Source organism: Copidosoma floridanum, unplaced genomic scaffold, assembly GCF_036245765.1.
Source record: "Copidosoma floridanum isolate Cflo_tuat_1 unplaced genomic scaffold, Cflo_Japanese_pri ptg000025l, whole genome shotgun sequence".
Taxonomy (NCBI): domain Eukaryota; kingdom Metazoa; phylum Arthropoda; class Insecta; order Hymenoptera; family Encyrtidae; genus Copidosoma; species Copidosoma floridanum.
The window spans coordinates 2643735-2667772 of NW_028321902.1; the positions used below are offsets into that span (position 1 = coordinate 2643735).

At 36.0% G+C, this 24038-nt stretch overlaps 2 protein-coding genes across 3 annotated transcripts in view; one reads left to right on the forward strand and one right to left on the reverse strand.

Annotated features, from left to right (window-relative positions):
* The window catches only part of Fas1 (fasciclin 1 Fas1 domain-containing), a 328849-nt gene that overhangs the window by 253417 nt on the left and 51394 nt on the right, over positions 1-24038 (reverse strand). The gene's annotated exons all lie outside the window — the stretch shown is intronic.
* LOC149373907 (vascular endothelial growth factor receptor 1-like) lies at positions 1079-8582 on the forward strand. The gene is made up of 15 exons (XM_089595213.1): positions 1079-1373; positions 3694-3830; positions 3910-4075; positions 4203-4333; positions 4410-4697; positions 4811-4979; positions 5062-5185; positions 5921-6105; positions 6189-6361; positions 6451-6589; positions 6698-6853; positions 6948-7100; positions 7195-7494; positions 7615-7718; positions 8424-8582. The coding sequence occupies exons 1-15, from the start codon at positions 1292-1294 to the stop codon at positions 8517-8519; spliced, it is 2403 nt and encodes an 800-aa protein (XP_089451339.1). The 5' UTR covers positions 1079-1291; the 3' UTR covers positions 8520-8582.

Below are 24038 nucleotides of genomic sequence, written 5' to 3' on the forward strand. Positions count from 1 at the left end.
CTTGTGTAGAGACGAATTTTACTTTAGGCAATGAGTTTCGTTGTGATACTCACAATCAGTTGTTCCCTTTCTATATTGAGTTCAGACAACGAATTTTTTGGATAAATTAACCATACATGAGGTAGTAAAGGATGCGATGTTACTAATCAAGAGGATAATTCATGATTCTTTTTTTTCTATGTGAATTAAAACGGACATCCTTCTAATACCTACTTTTAAAAGATGTGTGGGACAAAGTGACCTTTCAAAGGATATTTTTATGATTTTTGAGAATCGAAGAACAACTGCTAGAAAAATACTTTTTAGATATTTCAAAACAAGGTTTCACCAAAGAGGCTACGCTTCGCAATGGCTTGTAATATAATACACCAATCACGAGTGTGCATGTGTGTAGAATCAAGTGGTTATCTCCGAGAACGTGCACGATAATGTAAATAGGCAGAAAATTCAAATCATAAGAGTGAATGTAATCATCAAATGGTTTTATCGACTAAATTTGATTGCTATTCGAGCATTGTGACTTGCACGTACACGTTTTTCTTTTCAAGGACACTTGCAAGTTTTGATGTACATTTACCTACTGTATTTGAAAGTCGCACATGATTTAATCCATATTTCATCAGCATAAATTTAAGAGAGAGAGAAAATAAAGCCTTAGTTAAGCACCTAGTGCTATCGTTAAGGTGCTCCATGTTTGAGGGATACACCACATCATTGTAGCAGTACAGCATCGTCATTGTGGTACCGTTTACCATTTAATTATAAATATAATTTTTATTGCCATGGAAAAAATGCTTTGCGCGGCCACAGTATTTATCTTATCATTAGCAGCAACTTCAAATGAAGTATAAATGAGTCATTAATGTGTATACGCGTTATCGGACAAGATATACAATTTTTCAGCATCTTTCAACTTAATAGCTATGCCTAATGATCGAGTCATTACGGCCATGCCCTGAGGTCATCACAAATTCTACATCTCGAAGACGTTATTGCTAGATGGCGCTTTTCCTTCGTGCTGCAGTATCTCACTTGACTCGGCCTATAGTCGAAACCGGCAGTAGCTATTGCGATTTTTTTCCATGTACACGTAATAAGAATTTTTTTTTTCTTTTTTAATTTTTCTACCAAATAGGTATTAATTTTCATACCATTCGGAGACAAAGTCCAAAGTTAATTGTCTTGGACGCGTTTTTTTTTCCTACACCGAAGTTTACCTGAGCCTGGGTTATTGGGTACCACGTGTTAGTGTCGCTATCGCATAGGTCGAACGTGTACTGTCTACGGAGCAATGTGGACACGTCGAGGATGGAACGAGTTCCTTTCGATAGTTCATTGGAGATTGATAATAATTTCACTTGGACTGCTTTCAGGTAAATATTTTTGCATTAATCTGATCCTTTTTGGTGTATTTCTAATTTTTAGCAAGTATTTTATTGTACCCGAGTTGTTGATACGCCTTTAGAACTGATTTTACTTCATTTGAAATATTTTGCAGTTGATTAGGAAAATCAAGGTCACTCTGAAAAGTAGATGTGAGGTGGATGTCCCAGTACTCGATCACTTAAGCAAACAAAGTGTCCCAATAGTCGGACACTTTTTTCCTTCATAGGCCTTTGTTATATTTCCAATTGGGTCCATACGTTAATTTGAATTGAAAAAGTAATTGTTTGGAATTTGAATAACTATCTGATTTAACTATGTTTTAAAAGTTTATATTAGAAAAATCAGCCAAATGATCGACTATTGCGACATAAGCGAGGACTGAGACATCGACCTTGGAAGGCTTTTTCTAGACTTGTCATGGATGGGAAATGTCGATAAATTTAATTACTTGCATTGAAATATGAAGATATTGTAAACGAGGTTTGCTGAGTCCAAAAATGATTTGGAGTTTAAGATTTTTGTCATTATTAAGTAAATTCATATGAATTTTCCTTTTTTTCATCACAACGGTATTTTTTTATCTTTACCACTCTTACACGCAAGTTTAATAAGTAAATATAATTGGTAATCAATTGTTTTGTATGTATGTTATTTTTTTTCAAGAAAAACTACAGATGAAGGAAACAATGTATTAAAATATTAACAAAAATGTAGCCAAAATAGGTGCTATTAAGTGTTAATTTTTATTTCTTCCTAGAAAAGCCAATTTATTTTTTTCCGGTCAGTCAATTTTAACGAAAACTTGGGATATAAAAAAATTATTTCGAGTCGTATGCATCGTTTGGAGTCATTTAAAAGCTTTTTTCGCAGAATTCACTTGACGTATAATTGATTTCTTATCAGCAATTATCGTTTGCTGATAAAAATTATCTAAAAAAAAAAATTTTGATCTAGGAGAATGTTTGCCCCGAAATTTTCCCGCAATTGCGCTAGGGTCGATATGTTATGGGGTACTTATTAGCATAACTGAATGCATGAATTAGAAGTATATGTGGCTGTGTTAACATTTTCTTTTACAAACACATATACACCTAATACTGCATAACTATGTTATCTTAATATTAAAATAAAAAAATATACTTTCTTCATTAAAAAATAATGTAAGAAAGAACGTGTTGTATGGGATTAGCGATCACAATGTTCGTGATTCATAGCATGGATGCTAACTAAATGAAACTACTTTTGAAACCGTACATGAAGCTTTATTTTAACTTTTTTTTTTTAAATATTCCACGCATAGTTTTTCTGGAATCAGTAATATGTAGTTATCTACTGTACAAGGCCATAGCACTTAATGCATTTTTCATGTATTTGAAGACTGTATTTAATGTCTTACTTGATTCTTTTTTGATACACCGATTAAGATAAAAGAAAAAATGTTTAAAATAAGAATATCAACCCAACATTATGGACTTATGTACTATAAAGCTTTTTTTTTTTTAATGATTTTTTTACCGCCATTCTGACGAACTACACGTGTAACGGCGCTGTATTGCTGAGCTACTCTGCATACAAAAAAATATTCGTTACTTAGGGGGTATTACGATTTTATTGTTCGAATTTTTACAGAAAATGTTCAAAAAAGTAGAAAAAATGTTTTTAACTCATCAGCTTCAAGTATTTCTTATCAAACTTTGAATGTAATGTTAAATAAAATGTTTCAAATTATGTACTTGTACGTCCAAATTTGGACTTTTATGTTTAAAAAAGTAACTCAACATTTTTATGGAACTTTAATGAAGAAATTGTATTCATAAACAAAAATTCTTTAGACACATAATATTAATAAAAATGTATTTTCTTCAAACTAAAACCTACAATACAATAGTTTATTACATAATACATTTATACATAATTAAAATATTTCTAAAACCTTAAAAGACCACAAAGTCTTTGACAATTTAAAAAAAAATAGATGTAGCAATAATGTCAGTACAATCGAGATTATAGGATCAAATATTATGTATACAATATTTTATTCTAATCCCAAAGATTTACTCACAATATTTTTCTTCTTAACTTTTTTCATCTAATAAGCAGAACACATATAATTAAAAAAACTATGACTACTTCCATATCCTTTAAAGGTATAGAGAAGTTGTTGTAATCACACAAGTTATGACTTTTCGAGAACTTACTTTTAAAGATTTGAGGTACATATTTAATATTTCAAAAAAGCATTGCACACATGCAAGGACTATTTTTATTCTTTGCTAGAATGATTAATTTGTTATCAACGAAATACAGGCTGCAGTGGACGTAAGATCCAGCTCCACTCAAATTTGACCGATTTGGAGATAAATGAGGGAGAATCCCTGGAGATCATCTGCTCGAGTATTGGTCAAGTTGATTTTCACTACCCAAAAGATGATGAAGAGCTCAATGTAAGTAGTATGGGCTGAGTACTTTATTTTACAACTTACGTAAGAGGGATATTAAATTTAAAAAATACCTACTCTGAAGATGACCACATCGAAGTATACAATTACTCCAAAGAAAAGTGACGGCAGTTCATCATTTGAAAGACTGTCGACTGTTTTTGGAGACACTGGCTGGTACGGCTGCACTGATGTGGAGGACATAACATTGAAAGAACTAAGTTCCAGATGGGTTTACATTTTCGTTAATTGTAAGAACATATGGATATTCCTTAACTTAATCTTTATTTTCTGAATAAATTTTTCACTTGCAATGATGTCTCGTATAAAATAAATATGTTCATAATTACTCACTACACTTTTTCGTTTCTGTTTCAGCAAAGAAAAGTGCGTTTGTGCAAGTTTTTTGGATGACCTTGGATAGATTTGTACCTTATGGTGGCCAGATTATTCTGCCATGTCGTGTAACTTCAGCCAGATTAAAAGTATCTTTTGTCGACAAAATCATGGTAACGTACTCTTTATTCGGAAACTTAAAAATCACAGATAAAAAAAAGACTTACACTGTATTTTCTGCTACCTTAGGGAATAAAATTAGGCGGGAGGATAACTTTCGATCCCAAATCTGGACTTACTATCAGAAATATAAGTGTTGCGGACTCTGGCCCGCATAGTTGCATAGTCTATCATAATAATGTTTTGGAAAAAATAACCGTGTTGATTCATACTTACAACAAAAGTGATGTAATGGATTTGAATCTAACGATCAGGGGCAGCAAGCAAGCCCCGGTGGGTTCGCTCGCTTTCTTTGAGTGTATGGTTGGAATCATAAACAACAACTTCAATATTTTCTGGAAGACCCCCAGAAATTTGGTAAGGATGTACTTACATACGTATGTTCATAGCACGCGTGCAATTATCGTGCATTACAACTCAGAATTTACGTGCTGTACCACTCATTGTTTGTTCGTACGTGTGATCATTAGGTACCCCGAGCACGGAATTTCTCTGGAATGGTGGTACGCAGCAGTGATTGGGTGATTTCCAGGATTTATACTACTGATTTAACTTACGATGACGAGGGGAATTACACGTGCGAAGTGAGGTCTCCGTCTATACAGAACCAGAGTGTCCATACATATTTGCACGTTTACGGCAAGTCACGTGAAATTTAAACATGAATTTTCTCATTTATATCCAGTAACATGGAAATTATAGCTTGTGCCTTTTTCAATAGATCCTAACATTACGTACATTGATTTAACTCCTGACGATAATAGCAAGCACTTCACGGTAAAAAATGGCCGACCAATTACTTTCTTGGTTCACATTCATGCTGATCCTGCACCAACGCTTACATGGTAATATTCAATTATACATATGATTGTGTTAATGTGTATTAAATTGTCTTAAACAAGGTTTGCTAGAGAAATGTATAAGTCACAGGAGCCTTGTCAAAAAGTAAAACTTTAAATGGTATTTTATGAAATTCCTTTATACGAAGAACTCCATGGAATTATTATTATTTAAACGAGCTCTTTGTTTCTCTGAGTTTAACTATTTTCAGAGCTATCCTAAGGTCTTATTATATATTATAAGCATGAATAATTGTAAAACTTACTAGATGAACATTTTAACTTTAAATCTAAAAATCTGGCTCTAATGTATACAAGGATGCTAACAAATGTCATGCAAATATTAGATTTTGGTGCATCAGGTTGATAATTACAAAATTACGCATTTTTTAAAATTTGCTTAAGCAAGTCAAATGTCTAGAAATAAAACAAAAAAGGTTCACTGTCTGGAATAAACTTAGGGAACAATAAAATCAACAACTATAGGTTATCCTATGAAAAAGTCTATAATGTTACATGGTAATCGGGACTTCAAAAATGGTAATGATGTCAAACTATAACACTAGACCATTATAGTAGTCGTACTTTTATTAAAATTTAATTTCATCAAAAATAATATATCTGTATCATACCAATGAAGGTGTACTACATTTCTCGTGCTAATTATTATGTATAGTTCTTTTCTGACAAAAAATGGTGGGCCTAATATAAGGGGCTTAACATAGAGGAAAATATTTTTAGGTATGGCCCCGATGGTAAAAACGTCCAATTGTACGAAACATCAAGCAATTTTTTAATATTCGAAAACGAATCGACGAGCAGCTTAACGATACATAATACTAATGTCAGGAATAGAGGCATTTATAGTTTAAAAGCAAGCAGTAGCTACAAGCATAAAATACTTCAATTTAGGCTTGATGTTGAAGGTACCTAAACATCAGATTCAATTCAACAAATTAATGTGGTTGTAATTTTCAAACAATGATTAACCAAGTTAATACTTTTGCAGCTTATCCAGAGGTGTCTATTTCATCGATAAATAGAAGAACAATATTTGTTTTGAACGAAAGTGTTGGATTTCGATGTGAGGTCACTAGTTATCCTCCATCAAACATCTCGTGGACCTACTCAAGGTGCGCCCTATACGAGTGGGAGGACGTCTGTGAAAAATTAGCGTTGAAGGTGAGTTATATTAAAATTCAGCTCAACTACGTTGGTGACTCTGCCCATTTAAAGTTAACTAGTAATAAATTTGAATTACATTGCGTTAGGGTGCAACGATGGATAGAAAGAATGACATCGAAGTGATTTCGGAGGTAACAACAAAACTGGACAAGTTAGGCAGAATAACTTGTACAGCTTGCAACACTTACGGCTGCACCTCAAAATTTATCATGCTTTTCTTAACTGGTATACACACACTTTTACCACCGTTTCTTTGTTAATATATCGAATAATAGCTATTTTCAGCTTGGTTATGTTATCCCGTATTTTATCTTATTTTTTGTTTACACGTAGATTTGCAACCAGTTGACACCACTTTTGGAATAGTTTCACCGAGAAGAAAATTCTTTATCGGAGATAACGTCACATTGACATGTAGAACACCTAATTATAATCCTCTTAATGCGTTGTTGTGGTATTACAATGAAATGACACCTATTGGGAATTCTGGTGGGTACTGAAAGTAATTAATAACTCCCAATGAGAATTTGTCTGTATACAATATACCTAAGTAAATATCCTTTACTTCTTAACGACTTTACAGAACCACGAAGAATATCCATTAGGACAGAAAAAACTAACTTCACTGTTCGTGCTACCCTCACTATCAAAAATGCGCGAAAATCAGATGAAGGTTTCTACTACTGTCAGTCAATGAATGGGAAATTTTCAAAAATGTATAGGCTTACTCTCAATGGTTATAAAAAAACATCGTTTATTAATTTTATCAACATTTATATTCAATGCACTCCAATGATATTCATCCCCTTTTTGGTAATTTTTACTTGTAGATCCAATAAAGTCTTTCATCAACTTGATTTCAAATATGGAGAACAAAGTAGTAACTGTGTCAGCAAAAGATACTAATAAGACCGTAACTTTAGTGTGCAAAGTTACAGGTGTACCAAGAATAAGTGTCACATGGTACAAAGACGGTGAACCCTTGCAGTTATCAAAACAGTTTAGTTTAACGGACAATAACCAACAATTAACAATAAAATATTTTCTGGAGAGTGATAGCGGAAATTATTCGTGTATTGCCAAAAATCGCTTCGGCGTACAGCAAAGACACCAGAAATTTATTGTGAAAGGTAATTAGTACTTATTGTTCATTACTAGACTTTATTTGTCAATCAAAGGTTTTTAGTCAATAAGTCAGATAAAAATGACGATAAGAGTAATACTATTCAGTAACCTTTTTCTGGTTTTAGGTGACGAAAAATATTTTCTATGGAGTGAAATAGTAATGGCTGTGATCATAATTTTCCTATTATCTTATTTCATTTGCTCTTGCTACATGATGCATTATAAAAAGGTAAAAAATTTGTTGTTATTTTTGCTAGTATTTTTATTTCCACGAAAAACCATACAAATGAACTGTCTTAGGGAGCATAAAAGCTACATGTATAATTAATTTTTATCATGTGAGTAGTTGATTCAGCATATCTGTTAATTGTTCCATTAAATTTTTTTTCATCAATGGGCACATAACATAATTATACAGGCTGAATATTTTAAACTCAGATTTTAAAATCGTTTTAAATACTACGGTTCATAACGTAAGTTTGAAGCTTCTATTCCGACAAAAAAAAATCGATTGATTGATATGAGACCAATTGTAATGATTTAATACAAGAATCCATCATCATTAATATAAATATAGTGCTACATACTTATCTTGAATTAAAACATAATCAACTTATACATTTTTTATCATTTTAGTATCCTTTGATAAGTTTAAAAAAAAACTATTTTTAGATGTTTTTACTCTAAAGTAATTGAGTTACAGGCTAAAGTTGAGATTCGATTGAAATAGTGAGATAAAATTACTATAGTGGGATGCAGGGTAGAAATTGAAAAAAAAATATGAAAATAATGATAATAATGAAGAAAAATCATCAGACTCTAAGACGTTCAGAAAATTAAGAAAAACAACGCTCATTTCATTTGTATGGTTACTGTGTTCTATTAAATAAAATTGAAAATTAAATTTAATATTTTTACTTTGTTTGACAACCAGCTGAAAACGGAGAAAAAACGCTGTCAAGAATATAAAAATATCCAATGCTTGAATCCTGAACTTATGGAGGACGATAAAGCAAAACTGATATCATAGAGCAATGAGTGGAAATGCCTAAATATTAAATAATGTTGTTGTCCCAAGTGAGGCTTACATGTAATAATGATGAATTTTATACTTTTTCTAGCATTAAACAAATCTTTTCGAGACATAAATCTAAAATTTTAATTGTATTGTACAAGTTGGAATAATACTTTTGCTAACTTCCTTACACCCAAAAAAAATCTTGCACTGCTTCTCTCTCAGACGTATAGGTCTTCTTTTTGTCTCATTAACACTTGTTTTCTATCCTAATGATTATCAGCAATTGGCAGCTGTTCTTTCTCCTTCTCCCATCATCTCTAATTTTGAGCCTCAGAAATCCTTTTGGGCATCCCGTCCCACCAAGGTGCATCTTTAAACATGAATTTCCCCAACTCCTAGCCATTTGGTAAAATTAAACCCTTACGATTATTTTTTTTTTTTATTCTGTCATTTCTCTCTTTTTTATATTTCTCTATTGTTACAACAGGTTCGTAGTAACATAAACTTAATTTGTAGTTAAGGAGGTTGTGGTAAAAAATGTTGAATTAGGCTGTTCTTTTTAAGAACATTTTATGAGCATATGAATCGTTTCAATATTTTTTTTTTTTTTTTTTTCAAGTGTATTTTCGAGAAAAGAAAACTCATTATTTAATCATACAATTTAACATAGGCTCTTGTGGGGTTCAGTAATTACATTCTATTCAAACTACCATTTGAATAAATTAAAACTATTTTAAAAGCAGTAAAAATTTTCTCCTGAATGGTTAAAACTAAGCTGTCTATTCAAATAGAATAAACAAACAAAAGAAAAATCACCCGAAAAATCTTCAAAAAAAATTACAATTGATAAAATTCAATTAGTGACCCCCATAAAAGTCTATGTTAAATTGTGGATCCAAATTTTTTTTTTCTCAAAAATGTTATCTCGTCAGGAAAAAAATATTGAAAATATTTATACGCACATATTATAATGTTCGTAAAAGTAACATAATTTTTTTTTTAATTTTACCTATAATTTTTTACTGTTTTCCCGAAACCTCCTTAAAATAACAAGTGCGTAAATCTCACTGGCAAATATCACGCGAGTGAAACAAAGGCTGGATGCACGAGTCAAGCACGTATTGTAAAAGCACACGTACTCACCCCCGACAGCAAATTGTCGAGTCCTTTCACCGCACCGATCTACCCCGGCCGATTCATCTTTGCAACGAGACTCTCCTCGCGCATAACTTTACCTACCCGGGACACCGCACAACCTCGATCTGGCTGCTCCCAAAACTTAGCCTCCGCCATCGCGCGACTAACGACGTTACAATACACACCCACACGCACAATAGCAACTCCCGCGCCATTCTCCATTGAATTTCCGCAACGCATGCCCCGGCCCTTCCGTTATCCGCGGCGTCGGCAAGTTTTGAGGGATGTATACAGCCACGCCAACGCGAAAACAACAGACAGAACTCGAATGTGCATAATCGGTACCCGCCGCTCGCGTTGAGGAGTCGTAACGAAATCGAACGAGGGAATCGAGTTATATATATATATTTGGAGGGCTGCTCCCCACAAGTGTGTGTATGCGCGGTGTGATTGACGTCTGTTAATTAAATTCTGTATAATATATATATACACGTGTACGCTCCATAGAGACGTCAAGGGCCGTAATTGTGGACAACGTGCCGATGGATGGTAATTGGACCGAGAGGATGCGCCCATTAGAATTTCCAATAAGAGGAGGTGCGATAAATAATAGGCGAGCGCGTGTCCCCCCTCCCCGTTGGGGTATTTTTCAATTAAGACGGAGCGATCGGCCCCGGAGAATTCTTTGGGTATTGTGCGCGGGAGGAATCGCGATGGGTTTTCAAGGCGTTATTAAAATTTCGTCCCCTTTTCTTTTTTTTTTTTTTCCGTAGGTGAGTCGTTAATCACGTCTTGGACGAATTTTTTTTTTTTTGTCTCAGCTTGACGGTAGAGCATTCATTTTTTACGTTCTGCTTCCGGAAACGCGAGTAGCGCTGCTTGGGCAAGCTTGTCCGATGAAACGCACTTTGAAAGGTGAGTTGAACTTCTTGGATTTGAAGTCTATACCAAAAAATATATGGGAACAATAGTTTTTGGAGTTGATCGAATCTCATTAATTTTAGCATATTGATCTTTTTGAAAAAAAGATTGTGGATCTAAGTGATATCACTTGCAGGTGACGAATAATTGATCAACACAAATTCGATTTGTATGCAGTATTGCGTTGGTTCCGTATTTCATGGAATGTGTTTTTAAAAATCTCGGGTCTGTCATCAATGGGAAAAACGAAGTCAGGTAATACTTCTTGTACGACCCTTAAAAGGACCCGTAGGAAAGTTTCGAAATAAACAGATACAACCAAGTAATAACAATAATATACAGTAATAATTGATATCATCCTAGAAACTATCTTAATGAATAGACAGACTAAATTTATGTACTACCAAATGTAAGTAATATCAGAAAGAGATAAACTGATTGTGAGAAACGGTAAGAATTGATGGATCATTGGTAAACAGTATAGGGATCGAGTGTTATGTATTCAATACGTGATGAAGTATGTTATACATTAAATGTTTTTGTGTTATCGAAAATATTTTAAAGGTAACGTATTGGTACTAATATTCGAAATATTTGAATTTAAAATATGTTTTTTAACATGGGCTAACATGTAGTGAGGTACATCAATAACAGCTTTGAAGACATGTACGTAACAAATCAAAAATACTGTACGAATCTTCGAAATTTGTACATTGTTTTAGTCCTTTCAAATTATAGTGTGTTGGCACGAAATAGAAATCAATTTATCGATTGATATTTTTCCCATTACAAGAGCACGCAACCATAACTTATAAGATTATCATAATACGATAAATGACGCACTTTACTGGCTTGACTTACTTGGTCCACGGATTTTATACCTTAAATTATGTTAATATTTATATAAATGCTACGTTATCTTTTCAGAAGGAGTTATTTTATGATAGCACGTCAAAGATATTATTTAAGCAAAGGTGTAGTGTCATATCTCAGTGTTTTCTCCTGTGGAATTACAAAAAAAACAAAAACACGGAAAATCAACAAAATGTACAAAGTATTCCGAAAGTATCTTGTCAACCCTTTATCGATACAGTGCTATAAAAAGAAAAAAAGCTTCTCCCTTTCAAATAAAAAGTTTCGTGGAGTTAACTACCATCAAATTTGGGATGATTGGAAGTTTAGAAGTGTATATGGCCGTAAGTGATCCTTTTATACCGTAAATAAAAAAAATAGAGACGAAAAAAAAAAATTTAATTCCGATGTTACCACACGAATCACTCGTCACACTTATAAAATGCAGCATCTGCCGAAAGCAGATCCACGTCTCTCTCTCTCTTCCCCCTCCTCCTCCTCTTATACTCCATTGCCGGCAATTGTTTGATATTTATATCGGGGGCTATTATTTTTGCGGTTAATCACGTCAGCGTCAGACTCAGGCGGTGGCTGTCATCGCGGCTGAATGCCCGGCTGGAACTTTTGCCCGCAAGAAATTAATCCGTTTTGCTGGTGCTACCGTTGTTTTTAGCATTAAATTTAGTGGCGGGCGATTAAAACCTAGAGTGACGAGAATTTAGGGCGTTTTTTGCACGCGATGTGTAAATTTTTTTTTTTTTTCAATAAATTCATAGCTCGGAGTGAGTGTTTATAATTAAACGGTTAATTCACAAAGTATGTAAGGATACGGAAAATCGTTCACGAGTATTATCGATGTAATGAGATAAAGTGGGATTTTAGTAATATATTGCTCTCGAGGAATGTCGTCGTTTCAAAAGATTTTCAATGGAGTTTTTAATTATGAGTGTAGATAGTAGTTGTATTATATTTTAAGGATCAAGGAATATTGAAGAAAGTATTATTTTTGCACAAAGTTTTTGTAGAATACTTTAATACTTAACTTTGCTAAAGTTAAAAATATATTTACTATTAAGTATTTTACTATTTTTTTATTGCGAACAAAAAAGCGTTTAAAATATCAAAACAAAATAAACGTATAAATTTTTATTTTTATACCAATCAACCAAATGAGTGTATTATCCATTAGATATTTTGGAGCGGATGCATTTTTATTCTCATCCTATATCGTTCTTTAAAGAGCAAAAAACATTCGATACCACTAATTATGATTAATACAATACCCAAGTGAGCCACGTAATGTGTTCTAATCATTATTGTCATCAGTCACGTAACAAAATAACTTTTTACGTACAAAGCTTTGTTAATTTAGTTTTTAAAATTTGGTACAAAGACAAGCCCAATCAGATGAAAATCTGCAAAGCTTACCTCGAGTTTCTACATTAATTCCAATGAATAAAATGTTCTCGTGCATCTAAAAAAAATAGATTCTGTGGCTACACGCAAGTTGTATCGAAAAATTTTCAGAGTAAATTTTGCAAAGCTTACTATACTGAAGGGCATCAAGAGAGTGTATACTCGATTTGTCACGCGCGGAAGTCTCGAGTGGCACCTCCTTACCCCGTCCCAACCCGAGAAGCTCGTCAGAGGGAGATGATACGGAGTACAAAGTCACCTAATCGCAGGCATTACGTAGGCAAAACTTCCCGTCGCCGCACCTTCGCGCCAATTAACGCGTAACTTTGGGCAGACGCACTGAATATTTCCGCCAAGGCGAGCGGACGCGGCGACGGCCAAAACGTTATTCAAGAGGCACCTATTGTGTCTTTTCCTCTTTTTTTTTTCCTAACCACGAGTGAGGTGTAATTCACGCTGCGGCAGCTTATTGCCAAAGTTTCCAAGACTCCGATGGCGATCGTATGGACTGGCGGACCAAGTTTAATCAATCTCCCCTGTGATCACCCGAGTCCGCCATGTACTTACTTAGGAAGAAGCATCTCGACCCTGGATGGGCTTGTAAAACTGGTGGGGTTGATTTCATGCTAATGAAAAGCCAAAGTAATGAATTTACGATTCCCGAGTCAAGGGTGCGAAATTGATTTTTATATTAAAATTGCTGGCATTCAAAATAACAGCATTGTACTGCCAGTTTTTTACTTTATTTCTATGATTTATATTAATAAATATTACTTACTTGATAAAATTTTGGGTCATAGTGTTTAACTAAAAAGTTTCAACAAATGATGCTGTAAAATAGACTTCCTTACAGAACCAGAGACTGAGTCTAGTGCTTTTGATAATTACGATCACAAAAAAAAAGTTTTCTTCATTAATACATCAATCAACTTTTTATTGTGTTGCCTCTTATAAACAAAGTCAATGGGATTTAATATCGTAATCGTCAAAAAGAATTTTTTCATAACTTGTACACGTAGTAGTACTCGAGAGCAGTTTTCGTCTTCAACTTTATGTGTAATTGTCGTGGTTGCTGTTTTTACGAGTTTGTCTTTAAACAATCCCTGAAAATCTCATTTTTTTTCGAAACCTTATCATTTTAAGGAGGTAAAAAAAAAAAAAAAGTTTCCGATGAGAGTATGCAGTTAAATACTCTGTTTCTTATCTTACGGATTAGAAATACTATAGCTTTGAAACTTTGAGATATCTTTTGCCATTGTACATGATAACCATCACAGTAAGTTTTTATCAAGATCATTTAGATTTTGGGTTAATTCTCCGAACCTCAAAATTTCTGGTGGTGATGGTATAGCCCTTGCCATTAAAATAGTTTTTATAACTCTGTCATTATATTTTGATTTAACCGTATTACCTACTTTATGTAGAGCACTAATCTATTTGTAACTTTATCAGTTTTTGTTATGTTACTTCCCTATTTATGATAAGTCAAATTTATGTAATTTTCGTAGAGAAACGTAAAAATCAAAGTTTTCACCCATGACCTGCTAAGAAATTTCCACACTAAGCATATCGTTATTTAAAAAATAATTTTTCAAAGTTCCATTTAATTCTGACAACAATAAATGATATTTCACACACTCACAACCTTGTGAGACAAGCTCATCTTTGACGGTACAACCGTGCAGTAGACCAAAAAAAAGCTAATTGACACTAACTCGACCGAAAAATCCCACTTGGTACCTACACACGACTCATCCTTTCAAATTAATTCCCAAAAGTCACCACGAAAAAACATACGAACACCATCGCTAAAAACAAACTTTCCAACCTCCGGCGTGGCAATTAGCGAATTCAATGCACGGCACCTGCAGTCGAAAATTTTAACGTGCACCAGCAGGGCACATCGAGAAAACTCTATTTTCAAAAAAAAAAAAAAAACATAGAAAAAAAAATTAACTTCGTTCCCCCCTATAATGGATAAACGCAAAGCAGAACTCGTGCCTCAAAGCCCCAAAGTTGGTCCAAATTCAACTCAGCTCACCCGCCCCGGCACCCATAAACATCAAATCCAGCTGAATGGAGAGCACTGCACCTTTGAGAGTCCCGTTTGCTTTGGAGCTTCAAACGAAGAACACGCAAGGGCTCGACAAAAGAACTGCTGCGGAGTCTTTTTTTTTTATCGAAGCCGGCTACTACACGATTTTCCAAGGCACATTGCTTGCACAATGGCAGGGAAAAAGAAAAAAAAAGCGTATTTTGTTTACCTTCGAAATCGCAGAGGTACTCTGTCGTTGGCTCCTTTCTTCCCTCCCACGGTTATCTCGAACACGCAAGGATTTTACGACGGCGCGCGAAAGATTTCGAGTCAAATCGCGTGGCTATACGTGAGAGTGTGATTTTAAAGCGCGTCTGTCTACACCTCGGATTTGTTTCGTATTGAGTTTTTTTTTTTTTTTTTTTTTTAGGGTTTTATTTAAAGCACCAGTTTTTTGACCAACTAATATATCTGAGATAAATTTTCAAGACTATATTAAATCCTCGTTTAATTCTACTCGCAGAGAAGAGTTGCGATCATTTTTACAATAAAATCAATACTTCGTAAAATTGGGATGCTATCCAAGATGAGGTAAAAGTACCGATTCTGGAACGATTTTTGGTGAAATTTCGTTTAAAAATTTATATAAAATCACATTTAGGAGATAGCATGAACATTTACACTGTTATTTATATATTTTGTTTTCTATACTTATCGTAAATTTTTTGCTTAATTTTATCTTAAAAAGAAATAATTTTAAATTCATAAAAACTTACCATGTAATGTTGTATCTATACACAAAACACCATTCAGAATGCATGCCCCAATAGCGAAACGTACATGCTATATGTCAATAGAATCTTTATTTACCAACGGGACATCTGAAGTTTGAGGTTATATTTTGAATTGTACGTGTATACAATGAAACAGACATTTAAAACAACTTTTTTTCTTAATTGTAATGCAATTGAAAACAGATGATAAGTTTTAACATCTAAAATGAATTTTTTCTTGACAAAATTCTTAAAAGCTTATTACTAATGAGTAAACCTATTTGTCGTTACACCCGTATCCTCCTTAGCTACGTGCACAAGTACAGCCCTGTCGATTATTTATTTTTTTTCTTCCAAAATTTTTACGCTTGTTAACACAGATAATGGTATCATCAAGACCCGAGCAAAAAAAAAGAAAGCGATAGCCATAGCACCGTATCCATGACGTCAACATAGGGTTCAACGATCGCCCAGGCGCGCTCTCCATCGGTCATCACTCGATGTTATACCTGCATACTCGACGGGTCGTTTTTTGTGTCTCCTCTCTAGCGCTGGTCTTTTGTTCGTGTTGCTCGAAGAAGCGGTGTCTGTACGAAGGAGATCAGTTGGAGAGAAAAAAGGCTCATAGGAGAAGCGTGAGAGGCCGGAAGCTTATTTCGCAAGCAAAGACGTGGGTTTTATTGGGATCCGTGGGTTGCAAGGGGGGTTTCGCGGGATTGGAAATTTTAATCAGCCCCGTGGAAAGTTCAGCTTAATAAAAGGAAGTATGAACTTCTTGCAAGGAAAGAAGATGATTTCTATGGGTGTATCGATATTTTTCGGCGATGAGTGTAGTTTGTCGAGGAGTTTGGAAACTTGGGTATGACAGTTAATTAAAGTTTATGACGTATAGTTGGGTTTTCATCTTGTTGATCATCAAAAAAGTAAGTGTCAATCGAAATTCGATGGAGCACTATCTTAGTACCTTAACTCGATATTGTTTATGATAAATTTATTTAGCAATGCAACCTGATAATTTTTAAATACGTCAATCACTTATTATTATTATTATTATTACTTTTTAAAAATTTAATAGATAATTGTAATACATAAAGTTCAACCATTTGTAATACAGCGATTCCTCGATTGAAAAATTTGAAGTGGCACTTCACTTCCGGACTAGTCATTCGCTTAACGTTTGATTATCACACTTAAAAAAGAAGTTTGGAGGTGATGCAAGACGATTTTTACATGTTTACCTACGTTGTTTAACACAAAGTGGCACCCATGATTAGCTTGCATTTTAAAAATTATGTCATAATGCGTGATTACTAATAATTCACAAAACTGAGAATTAGAGACATGAAGTTATGAGCAAAACTTTTTGTATTTTCTTGTACCCTAGTTAATCATCCAATACACTTCACCATTAGGTCCTACTTTTCCTAACCTAGAAAAAAATGTTTTTACCTACGGTGAAATCTAACGAACCATGATCTACGTCAAACGCCGTTGTCAGATAATAAAAACGATGAACTAATAACGTCAAATAAAATCCACCCGGCTGGAAAAAGCAGTGGCACGCTGGAAAAAAAAAAAAAAAAATAAGACCCTGCGGATCGAGCGACGAGAGAAAGAGATCCGCTGAAGCTCGCCCATTGTTCCCAATAAACACACCCACGCCCGTATAGCCTATATACACTACGCGAGCGGCGATTCATCATAGATCTCCCGTACACTTGGCGCTGCGCGTGAGACTCGTAAATCACCCGTCCGCGAAATCCTTCGCCAAAATCGCGCTTCTCTCGATGAAAAAAAAAAAAAAAAAAAAAAAAAAAAAGAAAAAAAAAAGAAAAAGAAACAAAAGCGAAAGAGCGTTGGCCAATCGAAGGAAGTGCAATAGCCGGTCGATCGATCGCCAGAGAAGCGGGAGCCGTAAATTCGCGCTGCTGCGCTGATTTTTTTGACGAGGGAGAAACGATAGAGCGGGAAATATAAAGAGATATCCAAGCGACTCTCGACGATTATTTGAATTGTGTGGCGGTGGTGGGGGGTATTCTGTGTGTTTTGTGGTGGGGGGAGGTGGTAGCATAGGCGAGAGTTATTGCACGTGACTCGTTGTCGGGGTTGTTGACGCGTGAATTTCGCGACAGTTTTTTTTTTTTTTTCGTTTCATTTTTGAAGCCAAGCGAGGGATTGCTGCACTACGCGTCGATTTTTTTGAACCTTTTCTCTCTTTTTTTTTTTTTCTACACAGGAATGTGTGACGATGGGTGATTGACGGTGTCTGATATGACATTTTCGGAGTTTTTTTTTATCGAAAAACCTCCGTTCATTGTAACTTTCAAAGTGTCAATGACCACTGCGAGAAATTTTTTTTTTTATGGTCGATGAAATTCTGCATTTATCATTTTTTTGACGAGGTCGATCGAGTTAGATAGAGATTTTAGCAAAAAAATGATGAAATTCTAAGAAATGTAAGAAATATATTACTAAAAAGCCTGAAACTGATTCAACAAATAACAGTTGAGATATATAGCTTTTAACAGTCGTATTTCGTTAATTAATGAAAAAAAGGACATACTACGATCATTTCTCTCTTAAAATTAGATTGACCCAATGTTTAGGTGAAGAAATATTTTCCTAAGCCCACGTTGTCTCCCTGGAGACAATAGAAATAATATTCTCAGTATCTCCATATTATACATCTTCATATCTGTCACTTTATGCTTCGATTGGTAAAGTTTTTATAAATTTTTTATTCATGCACATAATTTACATGACAATTATTTTTGTTAAACGAATAATTGTGCAAAACTGAATCAAATAAGCATTAAAAAGTAATTGATATTCGAGATATTACACACGTACAATCTCAAAGATCAACCTTTGAGCTTGACTTCCCATGCGTATACCGGATCGATCGATCATTCCAATAATCGTAAAAATCCACCAACCTCAGTTATAAACCAAAACAGTGGTACAAAAAAAAATCTATAGACGCACAAAAACCCAACGCAACGGACGCCGAGAGCATCATCATTTTTACCACCCTTTCGCCGCATTAAAGCAGAACATTACGCGGCCAAATCCATATACCATATCTTACAAGCGCATATATATATGCGCTGCACAACCAGCGTCCAAACAAACTTTCTCCTTATGGCCCCGACGCAAAACCCATACGAAACCATTCACGATACTATACGCATTGCGGATTTCCCTGTGCCAGCTCGGTCCGTTTTTATGGTCTCGAAAGGGGGAGGGAGGGGAAAGGAAAAAAAAAATTCACCCCATGCGTTACTCCGTATCACGGGCACACTTCGCGCTCCCGATAAGGCATGTCGACCCCTTCACTCGTTTTTTCTCGCGTGAGACCTCTGCACGTGTGTGCAGTATAAAGAGGTGAGGCTGATGCGTCGTGTCGCTATATATACATACTTTGTATGGGCGCACAGGGGCGTCGAAGCGTTAAAGTTAACGTCCTGTGCTGAGAAATTAAGGGGCCTCTCTCTTGCGGTGTTGGTAATCGGTTGCGTTTTCTCTGTTTTGCTGCTTTTCTCCTTTTTTTTTTTTTTCATTCGGGGTCGCTTGCACTTTCGTGCGTATGTAAAATGAAAGGGACGTTGATCGATCGGGTGAGAAAGGGGTTGATAAAAAGGAACGGGGGAACGGCTTCATTGAGCAATCATTGTGGCTATCAACGAGTCTTTGGGTGACGTGTTGTTTGCGCCCTTTTTTTTTTGTTGTTGTAAATAAAACGGACCTTACGCAACAACTTTCGATTAAATCATCAAAAAAAAAAATTAAATCATTACAATTTTATTCAATTATCGTTTGGTTGAGGGAAAAAATTTGATGGTTAGGCATATGTTGTTACAATTTAATTGGTTAAGGTCGATTAACATTAGCATTTGAGGTTCTTAGAAGTAACATCAATCATCATCAAATATTTATGATGATAAAATTAACAGTTAATTCATAATTAATTGAAAATAATAGTCACATAACTAATAATTCATGTTAGCGTGTCAGCAAACGTCATTTGATCTATTCATTATTATAATACAAATTAGTAACATACTAAATATACAGAAAAGCGCGAGCACTCATCTAAAAAACCATCATCCAAATAAATAAATAATTGAAAAAACACCCACGTACACCCATTCCCATCAAATATCCGTGAAAGTCCCATGTGCGCTCAGCGCCCGCATGTCTCCCTCTACACCCGCAGCGTTGTCGGCTATAACGAGCCCAAGAAGCGAACGAAAAAAAAAAAAAAAAAAGAAAAAATAAAGAAAAGCAGGCGTCGTCGTCGTCGTCATCCAGCAGTGCCGTGACACGTAATCTCCGGCAATTTGTCATCCTTCTCTCGCCAGACCCCATACACCCCGCGCGCACTCGTCTTTCCGCTTCCTTGGCACTGGACACCACTCGCCGACTTCGCGAGCCCACGTGAGTCATACGCGTTTTGCCGACCTAGCCTTTACTTTTAATTTTTTTTTCATCCTCATTGTCTCTTTAAAGAATGGGGGGGAGGGGGAGGGAAGGGAGAATAATTCGAAGAAAAATCCGGGGGTAGAGGATGACGCTGGGAAAGAAAAATACGCAAATTGGGGAGCTTGCGAAGCAATACCCGTGTGACGGAAGGATAACTTAACAGTGTAAAAACTGGCGAGAAAAAGAGAAACGAAAAGCTCCAGAGGTAGCGAGCTTTTTGCGGCGTGTCTCAGGGGGTGAGTGACGAAGGTGCAAGTGATGTTAGGCTGGGCTTGACGATTAAGTTTTCTCGCTCGCTGCCTGGATTTTTTTAGCTTGTATTATTTTAATATACCTCTTAACAGTACTGTGATTGTACATTTAAATAATACGCGTTCAATAAAGAATCCAAGCCATATTAGGTGGATGTTTGTGTTTCACAAAAATAATATCTTTGTATCGTGAGAAAAATGTCAAGGTACTTAAAAGTGTTTATTACCAAATAATTATCTTGGTCATTTTTTTTTCTTTTTTTTTTTTGTTAAAAAAAGAATCCCTAAATGACGGAGTAATATTAAATTACCATTCCTCTTCAGTAATTTACACAGCTCTTCTATCTCAGTGCAATAAAACCGTGTTTAAAATCAAGTTTTTTTCCATCACCCATTTTGTTCCACCCGCATTATCTTCTTTAACGGGAAGATGATGGGAAAAGACAATTTCTGTACATACTTACCCACGCTCAAGATTGAAATTTACCAATTTTTCAAACACATAGACATGAACCGTAGGAAGCCCGATCAAGCACGCGAAGAAAACCCCATCCCGTATCGTGCATTTGAATTTTAAAACCTTTCGTTAAAAGCGTAAGGGGGGGGGGGGAAAAAAAAGAAGAAAATACGCGGCACATCCTCGATCTTGACTGACGCACCCAAGAGTCGAGAGATAAGCCGAGCACCGAGAATGGAAAATATTACCGCGGGCGCGTGTTTCCCCCTTCCAACTTTTTTTACATTTTTATCGTAAAAGATACTGCACCATAATAATTTATGAACGGAGTTGCAATTTTTTTCACACAAGTACTACGATACTCAAGAGCCGAGGCTCAGTTTCCTTGGAAATCGATACGCTGTTGTCTTTTCTTTTTTTTGCTTTAAGTTGAGTTTTGCGGCTTTGACTTGAAAAAAAATTGAATACAGAATAGTTGTATAATCGTCATTGGATATCATATACGAACAAGACCCAAAACTCTCTTAAACCGGTCGCCTCAAATGTATGTATGTATAGTTGGAACATTCGATACACGCGATATCTTATCGATTAATCGAAAACTCGTCGTCACCTCTTGAGTGCAATAACGTATAATTTGTCTAGTAACTTCTAATAAACTCTCTTTAACAGTCTTAAATTTAAGCTTAAGTCAAGTAAGTTATTAAATACATAGATGTTTAGAAACTCATTAGATTAATTATACTCCACCATTTTCAAGTGATGACAACGAGTTCTCGAGCAATCGGTAAGATATCTCATGTATCGATTACTCGAAAACTCGTCGTCACCTCTTAAGTGTAATAACTCATAATTTGTGTAGTAACTCCTTATCAACTCTCTCTCTCTCTCTCTCTCTCTCTCTCTCTCTCTCCGAAGTCTTGAATTTAATATTATGCTTCACTACTTTCGAAAGATGACAGCGAATTCTCGAGCAATCGATAAGATATCGCATGTATCGAACGCGACGATTGAACCCCTGCTGGGGTATTCGATACATCGAGAGTAAAATGAAACGTGACGTAACCATAACCTATTTTGAATGCAGTTTAAGGTGATTGACGTCTTGATACCACTACACTTTTTCGATATATTGCGATGTATCGCATTTCCCGATTGAACCCCAGCACGCGTGCGGTGCATTAGACCACATATAGCACGAGGAAGTTCATCATATCAACCTCCACTCCACTTCCTCCTATAATAATGTTTACAGCCTCGCCTCTCCATACACAACACCGGCCGCGTACCATACACGCGCCATTCTCCATTAGCGCCCCGCTTAATACTCGCAAATACTCGTGCGTACGTGAATACACTCAGGATTCAGGCGCGGCCTGCAAATACAGGTATACGAGTGTGTGTAGACACGCGCCATTTCTCTCCCTGCACATATTATGGCCGGCGTCAAGGCACGCCCTTGTATGTACAACGTAAGCATCTACAGGCGCAAGCTCCTTTTGTTTGCGCGCGTTAACAGCAGCCTGAGCTTGCTTTTCGATCCTATCGCCGAGGAGACGAAGGAGGCCTTGTCCGAGATGGGCAGGGGTGATTAGTGGAGGGAGGTCATCCCGAGATGATTTTCCGGGGGGGCTAAGCTCCGGGGGTTGCGCAGAAGCTGCGGGGCGCGACTGATTGGGACTGTTTTGGGAGGGGGGAGGTTTTGTTTTGTTTGACGGATCCGGAAAATTTGGGGGGAAAAACAATGTTTTTCAGTATACGTACTTGTAGATCCAATGATTTTCGTGTTTCTTGGAGTAGTTTGTTTGTGGACAAACGTATCATTTACAGACAGTTACGTATTTGCAAGAATAACAAAACGTTCGATGTACCTAAGATTTTAAATAAAGTGTTGATTTTTTATAAACTTTTTTCAACAAAGTGCTGTGACTGATTTCAACTTTATGAGTTTTTTTGTTCATCAGAGCTTCAAATATTCATTCGTGAAGTGAGAGTTTAAACAAAACGTTATATACAGTGCCATTCGGGCACTTAAAAACTTTGCACATTGAATGGTCTAAAAATGACTTTCCGTCAAGTTGGTGGTAAATGTCTTACTCGTGAAATAAAAATCACCTGCTTCGCGCACCAGTTACGATATGCACCACTTTTTTTATTGTATGAGCAACATGTTCTATGGAAAATCGTCACTTTTGTACAGACGTGCACGTAAATTGTCACCCAACAATTTAATTGAAACGCAAACAGGACAGTGTTAAAACACCATCCGAGAAAGCATCAAAGGCCATCGGAAGCGTCTGAGGCTCTGTCGACGCGAAGACGGCACTTTTTTTGTATATACACGCGATAATTGCGCGATCCTTCCTGGTGCAGCACTCCAATTATACCTCCGACAGAAGTGCAGCCATGTACAGGTTGCGTAGCGCGCTGACAGGACGTTTAATTAAATTTTTCGCGCGCGAAAGAACACTACGGGAAAAGCTAATGGCGAACGGTTCCTTAACGATTACGGGCGCTGGCGCGTGGGGGGTCGTAATTAGTCGGCCATTAGTTTACTCAGCTCTCCGAGGGGCCACGGGGGGGGGGAGACCCTTTGCTTCGAGCTGTCGTCGTTGGTTTTGTTGGTTTTTTTTTTTTTTTTTTTTTTTTTTATTATTTTTCTCCTCCTGAATTACTGTACAGCGCCGGCAAGACGCGTCTTTTTGCTCGTCATTATGTTTTCGGAAAATGCCATTTTGGACAAATTTTATTTTCTGGAGTCGTGAAAGGAAACAAATGAGTGCGAGGGGAGAGAGAGCTCCGATTTGCGTAATAAATTAGAAATAAACGTGGTGGAGAAATTTTGGCGAAGCTCCCGACAAGAGAAGCGTGTGTGTATACGTTTCGAACCACGTCATAAAGACACGGACGACTTGCGCGTGCAGTCGAGCGTGTGTATAGGGGGTGGTAACGAAAGATACGTATAAAAACAATGAAAACAGAGACGGAGGGACACAGTATCGTGATGGTAACGGTTCCGCGGGAAATTGCGAAATAAAAGAGAGGGTACGTGTACGGCGGAGGGTAAATGGAAAAACAAGAAAAAAAAAAAAAAAAGGAATTTCAGTCGGTGATGAGACGAACAAACGGAAGGGGAAAATAAAGATACACGTGCGCGACGCGGGGGTTTTTTTTCCCGCCGGATGCAATCGACAGTTTTGTAAAATA